Source organism: Molossus molossus, unplaced genomic scaffold (assembly GCF_014108415.1).
Source record: "Molossus molossus isolate mMolMol1 unplaced genomic scaffold, mMolMol1.p scaffold_m16_p_12, whole genome shotgun sequence".
Classification (NCBI taxonomy): Eukaryota; Metazoa; Chordata; class Mammalia; order Chiroptera; family Molossidae; genus Molossus; species Molossus molossus.
The window spans coordinates 66,043,288-66,060,156 of record NW_023425347.1 but is presented as its reverse complement, the minus strand read 5'-3'; the positions used below and the strand labels follow the sequence as shown (position 1 = coordinate 66,060,156).

The window sequence follows — 16,869 nt, the reverse complement described above, 5'->3', positions numbered from 1 at the left end:
AAGAAACTTTGTGGTTACTCCTGGGTCCTCCCAACTTATCTCAGGGTGGACCATGCTGAGGGGTACTGCTGCATCAGCTTGCATCCTGTTAGAAAGCAGAACACAAATTTTGTTTTTTCTCCCTTGTAGCATTAGTGACCAAAAGGATGCCAGAGACCGAATGGTTCAGGTTGTGAAATGGTATCTCTCAGCCTTTCATGCAGGAAGGAGAGGATCAGTTGCCAAAAAACCATACAATCCCATTTTGGGCGAGATCTTTCAGTGTCACTGGACATTACCAAATGATGCTGAAGAGAACACAGTGAGTTCTGCACCAGTGTTTTTAATTATCTTAAGTTGTGTACTGATTCAAGATTTCATTTTGTTTGGGGATAGATAACAGTGATACAGGTAATGATCAGAAGATGCTCATCGCCCATAGAAGAATAGTATTGTTGGATTAGCATATTTTGAATATAGTGAGCAAGGGGAAAGAATGGCATGAGCTAAGGATAGAGATTTAGCAATCAATCATGCTGGGCCTTGTGGGCCATAGTGATAATTTTATGGCTTATCAGGATCTCATTTTTTGTTTTGAAAAGATCATTTAATGATTTTATGAAAAATACATTAGAAAGGGCCAAAAATACAAGCAAGGAGACTATTGCGTAGGCCTTGGCATTATTCCAAGAGAGACATGGTTGATTCGAGCTATAGTTTGGAGTTAGAACTGATAGGTGGATTGGGGGAGAGAAGAGGTGGGAGACTGTTGGAGATGAGTCCTTGCATATGGGCTTCAGCAGTTGATTGGTGCTGTTTATTAGGAAGGAAAAGATTGGATTTGGGGCAGGAAAGATTAAGAACTCTAATTTAAAATATAAAGTATGAGCTATCTATTAAACATGGTAGGTGGAGCTGTCAAGTTGGGAGTTAGAATTTAAGAGTCTGAAGTTCAAGGGAGAGATCTGGAATGGAGATGCGGCTCTCAGATATTCAGCCATTGGAATAGATGAAATCATCTAGGAATATAGCGTAGCTAGATAAGAGTGGTAGGTAACTGATAACCTGAGCCCCAGGGCTCCCAGCATTCAAAGGTGACCAGTAAGGAAGACTCAGATAAATGTAAAAGGCCTCAGGGGATAGGGAAAAAAATCCCTTGACCCACAGAGCCTGGCACGTAATAGTCTGTCAGTAGACATAAGTCCATCGCTTTCCCTTTCTAAGTGACATGTTACATGTAGTCCTCTCTGAAGACAGAGGCATGTTCTTATTTATTATGTAGACGTTAATAAGTGCCCACTGTACCAGGCTGATCCTAAGTCAGGCATATGATTGATCCTTGTCTTCATGAATGTCTTAGGGAGACTGACACAAAGCAGTAATTCCAATAGTGTAATGAAGAGCCATGATGAAAGTGTGTGTCAGGTGCTTTGAGTGTATAGAAGAGAGAGCAGTAACCACCTTGGGAGGGAAAGATTACCCTTATTAGACTCTCTGCAGTGTGATTTGTGTTTTTATATCATAAGAAAATGATGTTGTATTTACTTACAGGAGCTAGTTTCAGAAGGACCAGTTCCCGGGGTTTCCAAAAACAGTGTTACATTCGTGGCTGAGCAGGTTTCTCATCATCCACCCAGTAAGTTACAGAGCTCCTCTGCAACATCCACTTCAAACCATGCTGTCTTTAAAGAAGGTCATGAAAAGCTCAGTAGGCAAGGTCACTACTTTCAGTTTTATGGCTGTCTTGTCTTCCCAGTCCTGTCAGGATGGGTGCCTCATATCTGTTCCTTGTATAAGTTCCAAAGACTCTAGCTTCACTGATTATGTATAAAAAGACAGGGTTTGGAAAATAAACCTTTAATGCTTCTAAAGTCATCGTACATGTAATGAACTGTGCTGTAGAGACCTCTGCAACTTGGACACAATTTATACAAATGAGATGTAGTTTTTGCACAGTATTTTCCTGACATTGGGGAGAGACATCTTCTCAGTGTCTTATTTGCTCATTGTGGTGATAATACTGATGGGCCTAGGTTGGGACTGGCACAGGGACAAGCTTAGTGACCAGAAGAACAGATAGCCCTTTGATTTTAAGCCTCCAGGTTTGGCCATAGCCTCATGGTTCAGGGAAGTTTCTGTCCACGTGGCCCTGAATGGTCATTTGCTTTGGGGGAAGTTGTATAAAAGGTAGTTAGGTACCTTCTGGACTCACTTGAGGCAGTTCTTTGAGGGGTAAAGGATTTTTCCAAGGAGTCAGATCCTTCCCAGTTTAAGGGAGTTGGAGAAGTGGATATAGTTACACTAATTTAAAACACTTTCTGTAGTTTCAGCCTTTTACGCTGAGTGTTTTAACAAGAAGATACAATTCAATGCTCATATCTGGACCAAATCAAAATTCCTTGGAATGTCAATTGGGGTGCACAACATAGGGCAGGGTAAGTCTTTGGGCATGGGGTGGGCTCCATGTTAATAGGGGAATCTTATGTCATTCTAATGTATGCCGGACACTTGTCTAATAAGTAAGAGAAATAGCCCCAGAAACCCAGGCTGGATATCATAGTTTGCATGTAAGCATGTGTATTGGGAGTGAAAGCAGTGGTGGGGTGCAAGATTGTTTTCCCCTACATTGAAGAGAGTATCCTGGAGTATCCATCAGTCACTCAAGGCCTTATGGCCAGATGACACTAATCAACAGAGTTCCTATCCCTTCTCTCCACAGGCTGTGTCTCGTGTCTGGACCATGATGAACATTACATTCTCACATTCCCCAATGGCTATGGAAGGCAAGTATAGCTGCATCCATTTCCTCTGATCAGCAAGCAGCAAACCCTGCTATTCCTTAAGCCACACCCCTCTCTTTCCTCTGCATTGTCAGCCTGACCTGAAAACTTCTGATTTAACAGGTCTATCCTCACAGTGCCCTGGGTGGAACTAGGCGGAGAATGCAATATTAATTGTTCCAAAACTGGCTATAGTGCAAATATCATATTCCACACGAAACCTTTCTATGGCGGCAAGAAGCACAGAATTACTGCTGAGATTTTGTAAGTACTTTGTTTCCCTGCGTTAGTGGTGTTCTCTGAAATACTTTTCTTTTTATCTTAAATGATAACTTGTATTAGGAATTGACCATTTTAATGGTTCTGTCTTTGTAAACGTACTTCACATCTGTGTCATGTTTCTTCCTAAAATTCCATTTACAGGAGTCCTAAAATACTAGTTCAGAATAATCAGCGGTCATTGGTGGGATTTTCTTCCTAGAAACCTAACTTACAAATGGGGAACAGAGAAGGGTCTTCCTAGTTCATTTAGCTTACGGATTCCTTTGTCATTGTTGTGATTGGAACATAGGCTCGTCCATGCGGTAGACTGACTTCCTCCTGAGTGTCTCCAAGTCCACAGTCTTTTTTTCTGTGCCTTTCTGGGGAAAAACAGGAACCATCACATCTTGGCTTGGTTTTGTTTAACACTCTAGGGTCTAATGAAGACAGCTGTGCTGTCTGGGTAACGTCAGTGGGGTGGGCCCGGAACCTGCCTGGAAGAGACAAGTCTGCAGCACTTTTCTTTGCCCTCAAAGGCCTAATTAGGAACAGTTGCAAATGGAGGATACATGACTGGTTAACCAGTTTTCTAGGGAGATAATTTAATTCAGATGACAGAATAGCATCTAAAAAAGTATTGAGCAGGATGGGACCATGAACACAAGATGAAGTTTACTAAGGATCAGTGTAGAATCCAAATGTCACAGTCAGAAAATATGGACAGAGCTTAGGGGGCAGCACAAGTCACTACTGTAATGATACTGCCCCGAGATGGGAGTTATGGACATAGGATGTCCAGAACAAAGGCATGGGTGTGCCTGCTTCTCAGAGTCCTTCGGGGTACTCAGCACCAACAGGAACTGCTAGCTCAGCAGCATTTTCCACCAGTCATAGCTGCATGTAGAAAGACTGCCCTCAAAGTTGTGAGCCAAGAGTTCTTGGTGGCTCTTCAAGTTAGGGATTTGAGCATTAGCTGGGCGGTTCTCAAACTTTTCGGTCTCTGGACTCCTTTACACTTTAAAATTATTAAAAACAGCCCTGGCCAGTTTGGCTCAGCGGTTAGAGTGTCGGCCTGCGGTCCGGAGAGACCCGGGTTCGGTTCCCGCTAAGGGCATGTACCTCGGTTGCAGTTTGTCCCCGGCCCTGGTTGGTTGTGCGGGTGGCAGCCACTCGATGTGTCCCTTCACATCGATGTTTCTCTCTCTCTCTCCCTTCCTCTCTCTCCCTCCCATTCTGTCTGTACAAAAAATGGAAAAATACCCTCGGGTGAGGATTAAAAAAAAAAAAAAAATTATTAAAAACACCAAAGAGCTTTTGTTTATATCTGTTAGTATTTCTCTTATTAAAAATTAACAGATTCTTACAGATGACAATAATAGCATTTTTATGAAAAAGAAAAAACTTTAGAAATTTGTGAGAAGAGTGGCATTGTACATTTTCTGAATTAAATCCCTGCCCTGGCTGGTTTGGCTCAGCAGTTGGAGTGTTGGCCCACAGACCAAAGAGTCAAGGGTTTGATTCCCGTCAAGGGCACGTACTTTAGTTGTGGTTTGATCCCTGGCCCTGGTTGGGGTCTTGCAGGAGGCAACCAATTGATATGTCCCTCTTACATCAATGTTTCTCTCTCTCTTTCTTCTCCCTCCCTCCCTCCCTCTCTGAAAATCAATGAAAAAATATCTTCAGGTAAGGATTTAAAAACAAAAAAACCTCTAATACATGTCATGTCTGCATAATGATGTTTTTGGTCAACAACAAACCACATACACTATGGTGGTCCTATAAGATTATAATGGAGATGACAGATCTTGTCACCTAGTGACATAGCTGTTGTAATGTTGTAGCACAATGCTTCACATTACTTGTGTGTGTGGTGTTGCTGATGTAAACAGACCTGTGCTACAGTCATATAGAAGTATAACACATACTGTTATGTATGCTACATAATACTTGATAATGATAACAATGTTACTTTATGTATTTATTATATACTATCATTTTTAAAAAAACTTTTTTATTGATTTTTTTTTTTAGAGAGAGAGGAAGGGAGAGAAACATCAATGTGAGAAAGGCACATCAATAGACTGCCTCCTGCACACCCCCTACTGGGGATCGAGCCTACAGCCCAGGCATGTGCCCTGATCAGGAATTGAACTGGGACCTCTCAGTCCATGAGCCACACTGATAAGGCTACTTTTTTTTGGAAGTGGGGGGTACATGCCCCTAGTGGGAAGCGAACCCGGAACTCTCTGGTCCACAGGCCAACGCTCCAACCACTGAGCCAAACTGGCCAGGGCTGATCAGGCTACTTTTTTATTTTATAATCCTCACCCGAGGATACATTTTTCTATTTATCTTCAGATAGAGAGAAGGAGAGAGAGAGAAACATTAACGTGAGAGATGACCCCGACCAGGCCGGGGATCGAACCACAATCGAGATACGTGCCCTAGACTGGAATTGAACCTGGAACTCTTTGGTCCATAGGCCTACTCTCTTAACCACTGGCCAAATCGGCCAGAGCCAGACCATACTTTGAGAACCACTGTATACAGTGACCTAAACCTAGGTTCCTATGATTTTTCTTTCCATTTATCCCCCCTTCCCTCAAAGTCCCTAAATCATAGAGGAAACTTCAATTTTAGTCCAGTGATAGCAGCTTCAGCTGTGTATTTTTCTCTCCTGACCTCTTTTAGCCTCCTTCTGTCCTTTGCCTTGCCCCTCCTAACCTATCCTTTCGTGTGATGCTTATCTTTACAAATTCCATACCTGCCATACATATCACTATTATGTCCAAGTAGAGGTCTGTTAGGGCTTTTAAGGAAGGGATCCTTGTCAGGAAAAGAGGCCAAACTATTGGATCCAGAGATCTCTTTCAGCCTAAGGATGAAAGCCTAGTCTCTGGTGTTATATATCCTTAAGCAAAACTTTCCCAGCAGTTTTTGCTCTTGAACTTCACTGCTCACGTCAACTCCCAACAGCACTTACCATCCAGAATCTGGGGTGATATTTCTCCCCACTCTGCTGTGAACAGCCTGAGGGCAGGGATTGTCCCTAGTCTGCTGCATCCCCAGCACAGGGCTCACCTCATACTCACTATTCATGGGATCTCAAGTTCATTATCATCTTGTTTAGGGTCCTTGTTCTTATAGTTGATGCTGAAACATCCATTTCTATTAAGCTGCCTTTACCAAAGTTTTCAGTTGCTCTTGTGTGTTGCTCTGGTCACCCTGACCAGATTCTTTGGTAATTTTCAACTTGAGACTAACACAAATATTTCCTTTTTATTTAGTTCTCCAAATGACAAGAAGTCCTTTTGTTCAATTGAAGGGGAATGGAATGGTGTCATGTATGCAAAATATGCAACAGGGGTAAGAAGCTGTATTTTGCCACTTGTTTCAGGCTGCAGTGAATTGTAGCCTATCATTTACTCTGGCTTCCTTCATCTGCAAAGGGACCCCAAGGCCAGCTCTAAGGCCAGCTCCATTTCTTCAGGGCAAGCCTTTTCCTTTCTCCACCTCTCCCCCAGCAGTAAAGTAGTAGAATGATTTCACTTTCCTCTCTCCTCTCAGAATACTCAAGATATGTTTTATGCTGTATACCTGAAACTGACAAAATAATATTGAATGTAAACTGTAATTGAAAAAAAAATTTAATAAAAATTTTTAATAAAAGACAAATCTATGTTAAAAATGCTTGGCACATAGTAAACACCCAGTAAATGTTGGCTATATCATTAGAATATGTAGTATGTTTATAAAATGAAGTGCTAAACTGATTTGTGTTTATGTGCACAGTTTGATTTTGTATAAGAAATGTATTGCCTGCCTGGCACCAGGGATACAGAAATGAGTAAGGTACTCCTTGCCTTCAAGGAACTTGCTAACAGTACCTAATTAAGGTAGGCAGAAGGTGATATGGCATTAACAGGAGTCAACAAACTGAATTTGGACTTGGAGAATTTGAAATGTAAAAGGTATTTCTGCATACTTATTAGTATTAGTTATTTGTGGATCTAGCTCTCTAAAAGATTACATCCTGAGAATGTAGCATCTAATCATGTTGAAAATGTCTGTTGAATTGAGCCTCTACTAAGACTTAAGACACAACTATATTTTAAGGCTGAAGACTGCAGATGAAACTCATTGTCCATGTCATTAACATGCATGGAATTTGATTATTTCATCTATCAAAGTCTTCTGGGAAGAGTTGACTCTTCCTCTTAGAACAGTTTGAACAATAGCCCTGGCCGGTTTGGCTCAGTGGTTAGAGTGTTGGTCCATCGACCAGAGTCCCAGGTTCAGTTCCCGTTAAGGGCACATACCTCGGTTGCAGTTTGTCCCCTCCCCGGTTGGGGTCATGTGGGAGGCAACCAGTTGATGTGCCTCTCTCACATTGATGTTTCTCTCTCTTCCCCCCTCTCTCCTTCCTGCTCTATCTGAAGATAAATGTAAAAATGTCCTTGGGTGAGGATTAAAAAAAATAGTTTGAACAATAAAATATCTGCCTCTCTCTTCTGTTTTCTAGGAAAATTCAGTTTTTATAGATACCAAGAAGTTGCCTATAATCAAGAAGAAAGTGAGAAAGTTGGAAGATCAGAATGAGTATGAATCCCGCTGGTAAGGAGACAACATAACGAGAGCTGGTGATTGGCAAGGCATAGATGCAGGGCTGGGTTGTGCAGACAGTAGAGCAGAGTATAATAGAGCACAGACTAAGTTTGAATGCCTAGGTTCATGTAGCTCCACCACTTACTAATTTTGTATCCAAACTGTAAGCTTGCCTCTCTCAGCCTTCTTTCCTGAATTGGAGCAACCTCACAGCAGTTGTGAAGAGTAAATGAGATGAACATGTAGCATATGTATGATGCTTGACATACAATAAGTACCCAGTGTGTGTTGGCTTATCACCATCTTTGTGGTTATTAAGAGATGGGAGTGAGCCTGGCACATGTGGCTCAATGGATTGAGCATTGTCCCATGGACTGAGAGTTCCCAGTTCAATTCCCTGTCAGGGCACATGCCTGGGTTGCGGGCTCAATTCCCAGTTGGGGGCGTGCAGGAAGCAGCTGACTGATGTTTCTCTTCTCACATCGATCTCTTTTTCTCTCTCTTTCTCTTTTTCTCTCTCTTTCTCTTTCTCTTTCTCTTTCTCTCTCTTTCTCTTTCTCTTTCTCTTTCTCTCCCTCTCTGGAAAATCAATAAAAACATATTAAAAAATATATATAAAAATTTTAGCCTTGACTGGTTTGGCTCAGTAGTTAAGAGCGTCAGCCCATGAACCTGAGAGTCCTGGGTTTGGTGCCCGCTAAGGGTATGTACTAAGTTGCAGTTTGTCCCCAACCCCAGTTGGGGTCGTGTGGGTGGCAGCTACTCGATGTGTCTCTCTCACATCGATGTTTCTCCCTTTCTCTTCCTCCTGCTCTATCTGAAGATAAATGCAAAAGTGTCCTAAGGTGAGGATTAAAAATAAAGAAAAAAAAATTTCATCCCTAAGTATTTTAGCATATATCTCTAAAATGACTTAAAAAAAAACTTAAAATATCATTATCATGCTTTAAGAAAATCAGTTATTCCTTAATATCATCAAATGCCTAATTGGTATTTAATTGTCCAGTAATCTCAAACATCATAATTTTTTCCTTTCCCAATAAAATCAGGATCTTTTGGTAGTGTGAGGAATCATGAACTGAGGTTCTTCATTTAGCGTATTAGGGGACTTTATAAGCGAAGGAAGGCGGCCTTACAAATCATTACCCTGCTAGTTGTCTTTAACTTGTTAATATTCTGCCTGGCTAGACTGCCTATGTTATATGAGTGGAACTGTGGAAATATACACACTGCATCTCACCAGAAGGGGATCTTAGGCATGGACACTTTTTTTTTTTTAATCCTCACCCGAGGACACTTTTTCATTCTTTGTTCAGATAGAGCAGGAGGGAGAGAGAGAGAGAGAGAAACATCGATGTGAAAGGGACACATCGAGTGGCTGCCACCCACACGACCAACCAGGGCCGGGGACAAACTGCAACCGAGGTACATGCCCTTAGCGGGAACCGAACCCGGGTCTCTCTGGACTGCAGGCCGACGCTCTAACCGCTGAGCCAAACCGGCCAGGGCGGCATGGACACTTTTCTAGTCCCTAGGCATCTTCACTTGTGAAGTGACATGTTTGGACCAGAACTGTCCAGTTACCTTCCAGGCCTTGGGAGAAAGCTTACCTTTTTAAGCACCTGCAGTTCACCTCTTGACCCTTATTCTCTATTTACACTGTTCCTCCAAGTTCTCATTATTAAATCCTAGGGAGCTTTTCTGAAATGGAATTTCTTAGCTCCTCTGATCTAATCCTTTAGTGTATAGTAAAGGACACTCAAGCTCTAAAGAGGTAAACTGACACCACCAAAGTTGAATGGCTAATTAGATGTACAGCCAGAAATAGAATCCCAGGTCTCAGTTCTCACTGTTCTTTCTCTGTTGTCCTTACCATATATCCAGCTTTCTGCCCATCCTTTATTTCCTTCTCTGACAACTAGCAGTGGAATCCTCCGAGTCTATTTTTCTGTTCTTTACTCCAATGCCATGGTGCCAGCTTAAGAAACTTTAGTCTGTGAACTACAGCATGTAAGGATAGCTCTAGACTTTTCTTTTCAAGATTGCTGATAATTCTGTGTCCATCTAGTACTTAGCACCTTGGCTTCTTTTTTTTTAGCCTGTGGAAGGATGTCACTTTCAACTTAAAAATTAGAGATATTGATGCAGCAACTGAAGCCAAGCATAGACTTGAAGAAAGACAAAGAGCAGAAGCCCGAGAAAGGAAGGAGAAGGAAATTCAATGGGAGACAAGGGTAAGCTTGCTTTGGGGAGCCTGCCCCAACCTCCCAAAGGCTACTGTTCCTGTACACTGAGCTGTAACTCATTCATTCATTTCAATGAATGTTGAAATTCCAAACACTTTTAAGCAAGCATAGTGATGAACAAGATGAGCCCAGAGCCCTGCACTCATTTCTGTATACTGGGATGAGATATAAAATAATAAAAGTATGATACTATAAAAGTACAAAGCAAGTGTGTAACTGAATTCTCCCCCCTTTCTTTTACAGTTATTTCATGAAGATGGAGAATGTTGGGTTTACGATGAACCATTACTGAAACGCCTTGGTGCTGCCAAGCATTAGGTTGGGAAATGCAAAGTTTACACCTGATAACCAGGGCAGTAGGCATAATTAAGCAACAGTCTTCCTTTGGGAGAACCTACTTACTCCCTTCTTGTTGCAGTGGTTCCTATCTCAGGGATACTGGACTTTCTGATGCAGATGAACAATTAAAGCGAGAAAAGCTTCCCTTTTTTCCTTTTTTGTGGCAGTTACAATTTTGACTTCAGTCCTGAGAAAAACTTCAGGTTTTGAAATCGTCTGTTCCTTTTCCAAACCTCACGCTTTGAAAAGCATTTCTAAATCCCAGTCTCAAACTGCACTGTAGTACTGCTATTGAGATATACATCATCTGTTTCCTAGTTCATATAATATTGGGAGATATATATACACACATGTACATGATATACATGATGCCAGATGATTTTCATAAATATTCCATCTACTGTAAATGTTGGTTCCTCTGAATTGTTTTAGAAAATTAGGACAATGTGTTAAAATCAAGTATTAGGAAATTTCATGGTCTCACCTACAATAACTTTTATTTTGGAATTGTATCTAACTCTGGGTTACAGTTTAATTATACTCAGTGCTTCTTAAGGCTTCATAAAGTACTTTTTCCAACCTTTTCTTAATGTGTTTATTTTATTATCATTATGGTTCAACTTGGAGCCAATTATTTGGCAACTTTTAATACAGGAATTAGTTTTTCACAAGGACTCGCCTAAAATAATGGAAGATCCATCCTTGTCCTCAACACTCTCTTACTTGGTGTCTTGTCTTTAGCCCCACCAAATCTTCATGGAATTCTCATATAGCACACATTGGGCTGCCAACATTTTATCCAAAAATATTTTATTGCCTTAGAGGGTTTGGGAAGAGTGTTTATTTTTAGATCTCTACCCACACTGAAACAAGAATGCCACAGCATCAAATAGCTCGTTCTGAAGGGCAGTACAGAACTATCTTTATTTAAAAATACATTAAAAACATCATCATTTAGGTACTAATAAGACATCAGTTACACAGGGCTGTCGTACAAAACTGGAGTCTCGTCTGAGAGGACGAGGTGCCAGAGCTCAAACTGTCCTATAAGTATTTTGGCCATCCTGCTAATTTCTCTCTGCCAGCTGCTACTGTAACCCTTGGTTTGTTAGTCACAACAGAAGGGGTGGGAGTAAATCAAATTCTGTGATGCCAGTGCAAAAAACTCAATGGAAGCCCTAAGACCATAGTAGTGTAACTTCATAAAATACACCTTTTAAATACACAATGCTTCATTCAGGCCAATGAGACTGCAGTTTATTTGACTATTTTATGGTAGGGGAAAAGGTTAAGTGTTGATGTGAAAGCCCTGATGTCAGTAATGGGGATGGTAGAATCTTTCAGCATAGGAGAGGTTGGCAGGTAGGTCAGCTGCAGTGCTTCACAAAAAGAGTTTGAATCTTCACCAAGAGTGGTACCATCCTCTTCTGGCTCATACTTCCCAAATCCAACAACCTGAAAGAAGCCAAAGGCTCAAGGTGAGAAATACACTGAGCAGATCTGGGCAAAAACCTATTAGGATCTCTGGCACCAACCCAAACTCAGTGAATGGTAACAGCTAAATGACAACCATACTCACATGAACACTAAGCATTTTACTCCCTGGTCCTCTGTGAGCTTTGAACCAGGTGACGAGGTCTGATTTTGAGAATGACTTCAGTGCTTCAATCTTATAGGGGAAGGAAAGACAGGCAAGAAATAAAGCTATAAATGACTAGCAATACACTTTCTGGAAAGATAGTTCTTAAATATAACATCTGGCAGTCTTCCTTGGTTTAAGCACATCACTTTATTTCGAGTCTCATCTTACCCCCAACCTTCCAAAGAAAAAGAAAAATGAAAGGTTTCATAGCAATGGATGACCCAAGCAAGAGAGGGTACAATGTACTGTATTTAAGGCTGAGCAATATACACTGAGCCAAAACTCTAGGTAGATAGTAACTATAGCTCGAGAAAAATACAGTAACTATTATCAGAGAGACTGGATTGTAGGACAGAGCTCTTTTTTTGTGGGTTTTACTACTTTGTCAAAAGACCTACTCCAGGAGTCATTAAGTCTGGAGGAGGAACTCTCCAGAGTTTAAATTTTCTTTAAATAGCTAGGAAGACATGGTCAAATTAAAGTGGTGCTATAGTGTTCCAAAACTGGCCTGCATACATTTAAGACTGGTGTTCAGTTGTCTTGAGGGCTTGTGTGTGGGCTATGGCACAAAGGATCAGGCCAGCTCAGTCAGTCACCTGAGTGCTGAATGCATACTCAGTGAGGTTTTCAATCTTTTCTTCAAAGATAAAAGAAACCTTTTTTTTCCCCTCACAAATCTTAAAGTGAACCTCAATATATAATACAAAAATGAATCCGCTGTAAATGAAATTGGTTGGGATGGGGGGTAAGGTTGCCTGCTCACTTGGCAACCTAAGATGCTAGAGAAGCCAGTCTGGAAACTAATCAAGAAATATGCAATAACCAAGCCTGGATATGAGTGCCCTAGGTGTCTCTTCCTCATAATATTGATATGCTTGGAATTGTGACTCCTGTAAAATCAGGAGTCCCTGTCAGTGCTGTCCTCTGAAAACCGTATTATTACCTCATGTACAAGGCGGTCAAAGAGATACTGCTGTGTCACCACTTCATTCCAGTTTCTATCCACCTCCTCCCCAAGGTGGGTATCCTCACATTCCTTCAGCTTGATCAGGGCTGTGACCTGTTACCACCAAAAAGAGATCTTCAGGTGTTAGCATCACACTGGTTCCTCCAGAACACACTAGGCCCTGTCCAGTCTGGTTTGTGATGGGCATGCTATGGTCCCCTCACTTGGGACCTGCTAGCATGATGAGGAAGGCTAAAGTTAGGAAAACATGGCCAAATTAAGGTGGGGCTACAGAGTTCCAAAACTGGCCAGCACACAGCTAAGACTGGTGTCCAGTTGTCTTGAGGGCTTGTGTGGGCCAAGGAACAAAGGACCAGGCCAGCTCAGTCAGTCACCTGGGTGTTGAATGCATCCTCGGTGAGGTTTTCAATCTTTTCCTCAAAGCTAGAAAGAAACTCTTCTATCTTTTTATCAACAACTTCAGAGCTGAAACAAAACAAAAGTCATCAGAAACCTGGTCTCAAGTAGAAGACAAAGGAGATAACTTAGGGCTAAGGCGTATTTCTAGAAAAGAGACTGAAGTGTTTTCTTCCCAGTCCTCAGCACGCTCTTAAATTGAGGGAGAGAAATAAATGGGAAGAACTACCTCCACCTCTAGCCCATTTTCCTGGTATCTCATACTAAAGCAGTGATAGCCATGCTTGACCATTCCAAAGCTGAGAACCAACAAGGCCTTGTACCTTGGTTCTAGCATGAAAGTCAGGTCAGGCACCTTTGCCTTTCTGTCCTCAGGTCTGCCTGAAGAGATGAAACATTGATAAGCCCTGGACAGTGACCGCAGGACTTGGGTCAAACCCTAACAGTACCACAGAAACCCTTGATCAGGCTATCTGTGAATAACCACTCCCCAGCTCCCCCACCCCCTGCAGCTGTGACTTAAGGAAGCAAACCCTATACTTGGTTAGTTGTCTGAGGTTTAAGTACCTGTAGCCCCTGCTCTCCGTACCAGGAATAATAGTTTGCTTACTCACTTGTATTTGGTTGCCTGAGTCCCCACGGTGACAGAGAATCCTAGAATCCCAGATGTGTTCCTACAGGTAGGATAGACATGGTACCTATAGCCAAAGCAAAAAAATGTATGAACTCAGATGGTCATCTGGGCCCTGCCCTCAGAAATACTAGAGATCAGGGAAGGGTTTCTGCACATCTTTACTGAACCTGGAGATCCATAAATATGCATCTATTTCATTCTCAGGTTAGGGGACCACAGACTAGCTTTTTCTCTTGCTAATCTTGAAACTTTACCAAACTGAAAACCTGATCATGGTCCAAGGTGCAAATTCCAGAAGTTTTCACCAGTAGGTATGACTCTAAGGCATGGAAAGACCAAAGAGCTCTGAGAGACTGCTCAGTCAGGATATCTGAAACCTCAGCCTGCAAAGTAAACCGCAGGCCCTTATTTGAACTCAGTGCCAGCAGACTTACCCAAGGGTCTGCTTGGTTCGAAGAAAGTCAAAACAAGGCTCTTCCATGTGCATCTGTAATTCAACATACTACCCATCAGCCCAACTCCTCCTAGTGGAGAAACCTCCATTTCTTCCCCCCAAAGTGTCCACATACCCTCAAATTCCAGCCTCCCTTACTGCCTTCTTCCTAAATTGCCCAGACCCCCAGTCCATGATCTTACTGGGTGAGAATAATAACTGTCTCACCTTCCAACCATAGGTCTCTGACAACTCCCAAGTCCCTACCCCCAGACAGAAAGACCAGTCCTCATAGTGGGTCAGGGGCTCCTGAACACCTCAACTCTTTCATACAGCTTACCACAAGCAGCTCCATAAGAGTGTATTCTTTCAGACTCCTGGTACCTGACTGAAAGGAGAAGTTGGTTAGACCAACTGAAAATCCAATGGCTTACAGGGCTTTTTAATCAGCTATTCTTTTTTAAAATGTTTTTATTGATTTTTTTTTGGAAGAGGAAAAGAGAGAGAGAGAGAAACATCGATCAGCGGCCTCCTGCAAGCCCCCCCCCCCCCCCTTCCCCACTGCAGATTGAGCTCACAACCCAGGCATGTGCCCTGACGGGAATCGAACAGGGACCTCTCAGTCCATGGGATGACGCTCAATCCACTGAGCCACGCCAGCCAGGCTAATCAATTATTCTTGGCAACCATTTATTCAGGTGTCCATCACATTCTTCTCATCCCCCAAAGAGAGTTGATCATACCTACTGACACACGTTCAACAATTTTGTTTATACATCTGTCTTCCCATTAGACAGAAGGTCTGTGAGGACAGGATTCATGATCATTTGTATTCCTAGCCCTAGCACAGAACTGTAGGCAGACTGATATGGAGGAGAGTCCAATAATTCCTACCTGCCAGCTCCTGCCAAAGGACCTAGAGGATACAACCTAAAATCAAGTACTTGTAGTTGAAGATGCTAAGGAGAATAGGAAATGTTTGGGAATCAATAAAGGGTAACGACTTATTCTTCAGATGGAGAGGATATGAATAGGAGCTTTGCATCCATACCCAGGGACCCAAACCAATTAATAAGAAAATGCCTAAATAAATAAAAAATAAAATAAAATAAAGAAAATGCCTACAGATGCCACACTTGGAAACCATATCCTGGCTGTCCTGGAAACTGGCAAAATAATGCAGTTAGAATAAAAGAAGGCAAGAGGCCAACAAGCAAGGATTTTGCTAGTGCATCCCCCAGTCAGGCTCCTCTGATACATACAAACTCATTTCTAACCCTTCGCACTTCATTACAGAAGAGGCTACAGCCAATGTTCCCTGCAGGCCCTATTTAGTCAGCAACAAGATTTCCTGTTGCCTCTAGAAGAACTGCAATAAAACCGTCAAAACTTTTTATCAATTTCCTGTTCAAAATGCTCTGCGAGGAGGGAAGTGGTTCTATAAAGGCAGCAGTCTGTATTAGAAGCTGGTGCTAAGAGGTAATCAATGAAAAAAGCACCTCAACAGACATGGTTTTATAAATTCTACCTAAAACTGGAGAAATATTACTCTCTGGGTTCTGCAGTCAAGCACTGGAAATGTGGACAAGGCTAAGAAGGGTCAGGCCATACCATTTATGAAGTTTGGGACATGGTGGTCATTTCACCTTCAAGTAAGTTGAAAACCTGGGAGTGGGGGTGAGGGGTACCCAGGTAGCTACAACCAGAGGGAGACTGGCTCTTTGGACAAGCTGAGCCTCTAGGGAAAGACTCAGGTTCAGGACTAGATACATAATAAAAGGGCAAAGTGAGAGCAAGACCATGTAGCCATGCCCAAAGCCCAGACCAGGGATCTTCAGAGGGCCTGGCAGAAAAAGAGACCTCATGCTGGGAACCGAGGACCACAGTAGCAGCTATAGAAGCCCCAGCGTTTGAGAAAGTCTGAGATCAGTCTAGACAGGCACAGGTCCCCATAGTCTTAGAAGTGAGAGGGACTAACCACAGGCTAAAGTAGGTTATGGGCCTATTGAGATTGTTACAAAGTTCTTTAAGTCCTATCCCACCTCTCCAGAATGGTGTGGAAAGAACACAGGATTTGTGTTCGAGCCCTAGCTGGTTAAGACCTCGGGGAAGTAAGGGACTCTGGACCTCAGATTCATTCATAAAATAGAGGTGATAAATCCTATCTCAGGTGCTTTGAAACCTTTAATTATAATTGGTAGTCATTCTGTTTGCTGTATACTGATTGCAGAGCTATGTTCACTTTTGTCTCATTTTCAAAACTATGCTTTTAACAAATGTTCTCCTGTTGCTTGAAGTTCTGTCAGGGAAATGTATGGGAATTTCCAACCACACTTTAGTCTGTCCCTCAGGGACTAGTCTGTCTCTCTGGACTAAAACCACTGTGATTTTAAAAGGGTTCATTTTACTGACAGGAGCAATTTTTATTTTATTTATTTATTTTTTTTATCCTCACCCGAGGACATTTTTCCATTTTTTGTACAGACAGAGTGGGAGGGAGAGAGAATAAGAGAGAGAGAGAGAGGGAAACATCGATGTGAAAGGGACACATCGAGCGACTGCCACCTGCACGACCAACCAGGGCCGG

The 16,869-nt window shown here is 42.2% G+C and overlaps 2 protein-coding genes across 13 annotated transcripts in view; one reads left to right on the top strand and one right to left on the bottom strand.

Annotated features, from left to right (window-relative positions):
• Nucleotides 1-16,869, top strand: part of OSBPL9 (oxysterol binding protein like 9) — a 172,351-nt gene that overhangs the window by 153,575 nt on the left and 1,907 nt on the right. For 7 of the 11 annotated variants that reach the window (XM_036256507.1, XM_036256509.1, XM_036256504.1 and 4 more), the window contains 9 exons: nucleotides 130-301; nucleotides 1,531-1,615; nucleotides 2,304-2,414; nucleotides 2,699-2,762; nucleotides 2,883-3,023; nucleotides 6,308-6,386; nucleotides 7,543-7,634; nucleotides 9,724-9,859; nucleotides 10,115-10,478. In XM_036256507.1, coding sequence (XP_036112400.1) covers nucleotides 130-301; nucleotides 1,531-1,615; nucleotides 2,304-2,414; nucleotides 2,699-2,762; nucleotides 2,883-3,023; nucleotides 6,308-6,386; nucleotides 7,543-7,634; nucleotides 9,724-9,859; nucleotides 10,115-10,189 — 955 coding nt within the window. In that variant the 3' untranslated portion in view covers nucleotides 10,190-10,478. Of the gene's footprint in view, nucleotides 1-129; nucleotides 302-1,530; nucleotides 1,616-2,303; nucleotides 2,415-2,698; nucleotides 2,763-2,882; nucleotides 3,024-6,307; nucleotides 6,387-7,542; nucleotides 7,635-9,723; nucleotides 9,860-10,114; nucleotides 10,799-16,869 lie in introns of those variants that run through there. The other 4 variants (XM_036256511.1, XM_036256508.1, XM_036256505.1 and 1 more) reach the window with 3 other exon arrangements.
• NRDC (nardilysin convertase) overlaps nucleotides 11,033-16,869 on the bottom strand; it is a 73,025-nt gene continuing 67,188 nt past the window's right edge. The window contains exons 25-31 of one of the 2 annotated variants that reach the window (XM_036256493.1): nucleotides 14,623-14,670; nucleotides 14,284-14,336; nucleotides 13,830-13,913; nucleotides 13,194-13,284; nucleotides 12,796-12,912; nucleotides 11,790-11,879; nucleotides 11,033-11,665 (exon numbers count right to left, since the gene is read on the bottom strand). In XM_036256493.1, coding sequence (XP_036112386.1) covers nucleotides 11,468-11,665; nucleotides 11,790-11,879; nucleotides 12,796-12,912; nucleotides 13,194-13,284; nucleotides 13,830-13,913; nucleotides 14,284-14,336; nucleotides 14,623-14,670 — 681 coding nt within the window. In that variant the 3' untranslated portion in view covers nucleotides 11,033-11,467. The remainder of the gene's footprint in view (nucleotides 11,666-11,789; nucleotides 11,880-12,795; nucleotides 12,913-13,193; nucleotides 13,285-13,829; nucleotides 13,914-14,283; nucleotides 14,337-14,622; nucleotides 14,671-16,869) is intronic. The other variant, XM_036256494.1, reaches the window with a different exon arrangement.